The 3,369-nt window shown below is 31.6% G+C and overlaps 1 protein-coding gene across 1 annotated transcript; it reads right to left on the reverse strand.

Annotated features, from left to right (window-relative positions):
* Positions 1–1,824: 1,824 nt before the first annotated feature.
* Positions 1,825–2,785, reverse strand: LOC107890180 (protein DOG1-like 3). The gene has a single exon (XM_016814676.2). It carries the CDS (start codon positions 2,711–2,713, stop codon positions 1,898–1,900), a length of 816 nt encoding a protein of 271 aa, XP_016670165.1. The 5' UTR covers positions 2,714–2,785; the 3' UTR covers positions 1,825–1,897.
* Between the last annotated feature and the right edge of the window lie 584 nt (positions 2,786–3,369).

Consider the following 3,369-nt stretch of genomic DNA (forward strand, 5'->3'; position numbering starts at 1 on the left):
ATTAGTCCCTAATTATTCCTCAATTATTTTTAAGGCTACATAAGCTTGATTTAATGTCCATAAATGAATGAATTACTCCGATCTGAATTATTATGAAATTCTGTTAATTAAATTGGCAACTTGATGTATCTGTTATTGATTATTCTGGATTGTACGATTATACGTTGTATCCCTAATTCGACGACCGGTACAGGTTATGTGTGTTATAGAATACACAATTTTTTTGGAACAAGCAATGTCAATAGAGTTTCGAGAAATTTAAACAGTTGTTTACCGAGGCACTAGTTCTAGCCTTACTAGAATTGGGAAAGGACTTTGTGGTTTATAGTGATGCCTCGTTGAGTGGTTTAGGCTGCATTTTGATGTAGGAAGGGAAAGTGATTGCGTATGCATCCTGACAGTTAAAAACACACTAACGCAATTATCTGACACACGATTTAGAGCTAGCTGCTATAATTTTTGCTCTAAAGAGTTGAAGACACTACTTGTAAGGTGAAAAAAATCATATATTCACTGATTACAAAATTTTTAAATACCTTTTAACTCAAAAGGAGTTGAATTTCGGACAACATTATCGAGTTGAGTTTCTAAAAAGTTATGGCTGTGTTATTAATTACCACCCTACTAAAACTAATGTTGTAGTTAACGCGCTGAGTAGGAAAGCAACAACTGAGTTACGAGCTATGTTTGCTCGACTTAATATTTGCAATGATGACAATTTGTTGGCAGAGTTAAGAGTCAAACCGGTGTTATTTGACTGAATTAGAGACGCACAGATAGTGGATGCCAAACTTGACGATGAATGTTTAAAAAATTAATAAAAAGTAGAATAAGATATTCTAAAAAAGAACAGAATGAGGAAGTGAGGATGTCGTTATTACCGTACAAAAGTTTGTCCAACTTTAATCTAGCTCCACGCATAAATGCTTGGTAAGAATCTAAAGAAATAAATTTCACCTATGTTATAATAATTGGATTGATGAAACTGGTTACATAATCAATTTTTCAGTTAAAAAAATATTAGAAAATTAATATATAAATTCGATCTTAACAATAAAATTAAAGATTTAAATTAACATCAATAAGGGGATTCAAAAATTCTTTTTGAAGGGTCAGAAGTTAAATATAGCTTTTTTCATAGATAAAAATATAAGTTTATTATGTATTAATTTATAATTTTTTCATTTTTGACTGAATTAAAGAAAAGTTTCTTCATTTTTAGAGGTTTAAAGTGGGACTTTACTATATATTAATTTATAATTTCTCTATTTATAAAACGAATGAATTGAAATTTTTTTATTTTAAGTTATTATATTAATTTATAATTTATTTTATTCATAAAAAGAATAAGTTAGAAAATTTTTCATGTGCCTGCCGCTCATATTCGCCATTGACTTCAACTAAAATGTAACAAACTTTAATCAAATTGATATGCTTTTTTTTACAGATTTAGCCATTTTTCGATTATATAATATTGATGGAACTATCATATCTGATTTTGGACTCAATTAATCTATGTATTCAACTTTAACATCACCGAATGTTGAAATCAATTGAAGTCAAAAAGTAAATTTAGATCAATTAAAAGAATAAGATATAGAATAAATGGGAGACGGGAGAAAAGCATATATTAATGTTACATAACCAAGAGAAGTATATTATAAGCAAATAAATGGTCATGGTTTTGAATAGTAAAAACAATTGAAGAAGAAAAAGATGGTAGCTAGGTCTGATTTTTGGCACTTGTGCAGGAAAACAGAAAAATATTATATTTGTTTCTTAATATTTTATAAAATTTAAAAATAAGTAAATGGTTGAATTACGTTTTACCCAAAAATAATAAAAATTCCATTTTATATTTTAAACATTTTAATTTTTTTTTGGGGATTAGCCCCTGTTAGGATGGTTGATGATGCTTATGGTCTATCTGCTTGCCCCATTCATGAATCCTAAGATGCAGCTCAGCAGCAGCTATGAAAAAATGCACACTTTGGATGGGATTCAATATGTGAATCACGGTTTTCAATGTCCTCAATCTAAGATCATCAGCCCTTAGTAAAATCTCCTTCAATCCTTCCTCTTTTGATTCCATGGCTGACTCAACTTTATCCTTTTCAACATCAACACCATCTTCATCCCCTTTCCTCATCATTTCAGACACTAAATGAGATAACTCAACCATAGACGAGTCAGCTACCGATTCTTGATGCTTTGCCATCTTTTCACTTATCTCTTTCTCTTCCCTAATGGTCTTGGTTTGTAACTCGTTGATCCTCGAGAGCTGAGTTGGTGAAAGATCACCCAAATCACCCCTTCCCATTCCTCGAATTAACTCGTCGAGTTGGTCTTCTAATTGCATCCCTGATTTTGAGTAAAGCAAGTGAAAAGCTATACTGGGTCGCCACCCACCGATCCAAAGAAAAGCATCTTCAAACTTGCTGGTCCATGAAGGTGATAACATGGCTAACACATCCTGTTTACCCCACTTGGCTTTGGCTTTATAGTAATGTTCATAATGGTCCAATACCCTTTGGACGAGACACCGTAGACTCTGCTCATCGACACTGCTTTGTTGCCGGGATGCAGCAACCAGTTCTCGAAGATGCTGGTTTTGTTCCACCAACCAGCGCTCGAAGAAGTTGTTGAAAGTGTCGGGATTTTGGTTGCCTGAATCCATGTAGGTGGCACTACCACTGCTAGGTAGTACAGACATGGCTGAATAAACAAAGTAAGCAGTTCCCCTATATCAGTCTGGGGACAGGCTATTAATACTAATTGTATATGAGACTGGAGACAGCCAAAGTTGGGATATTTATTAGAACTAAATGTTGAGATGGGTAAATTACAGCCAAAGTCATTAGACTATTAATAAGTTTACGTTTTGATTATTCAACTTCAAAAAGTTACAAAATGATCACATTACTATTCGAAAATTTTCATATAATTCACTCGATTGTTAAAATAACTTCTGTATAGCCTTCTTGGTTCACATCGCCTGCGCGAGTTTAAACCTCTCATTTTTGTTCTCTTTTACAATTTATTTTTTTCATAAAATATCTTTAAACATTAAAAATTGGGAAATGAAAATCCAAATAGCTTTTTTCTCCGATCTTTGACGCCGATCATCAGATCAAATTTGAATATAAGATATGTTCTTCTACTCATAAATAAATATTGATATCGATAATCGAATTGTCACTTGAAGTTTACTAGTTAGACTTTAAAAGAAAAAACATAACAACCCAGTGACTCAAATAAAATTTTTTGAATAACTTAATGACTATTTTGTAACATTTTAAAATTTAATGATCAAAACGTAAATTTATTAATAATTTAATGATTTTAATCATAATTTACCTATGTTTGAGA

This window comes from Gossypium hirsutum, chromosome A09, assembly GCF_007990345.1.
Source record: "Gossypium hirsutum isolate 1008001.06 chromosome A09, Gossypium_hirsutum_v2.1, whole genome shotgun sequence".
Lineage (NCBI taxonomy): Eukaryota > Viridiplantae > Streptophyta > Magnoliopsida > Malvales > Malvaceae > Gossypium > Gossypium hirsutum.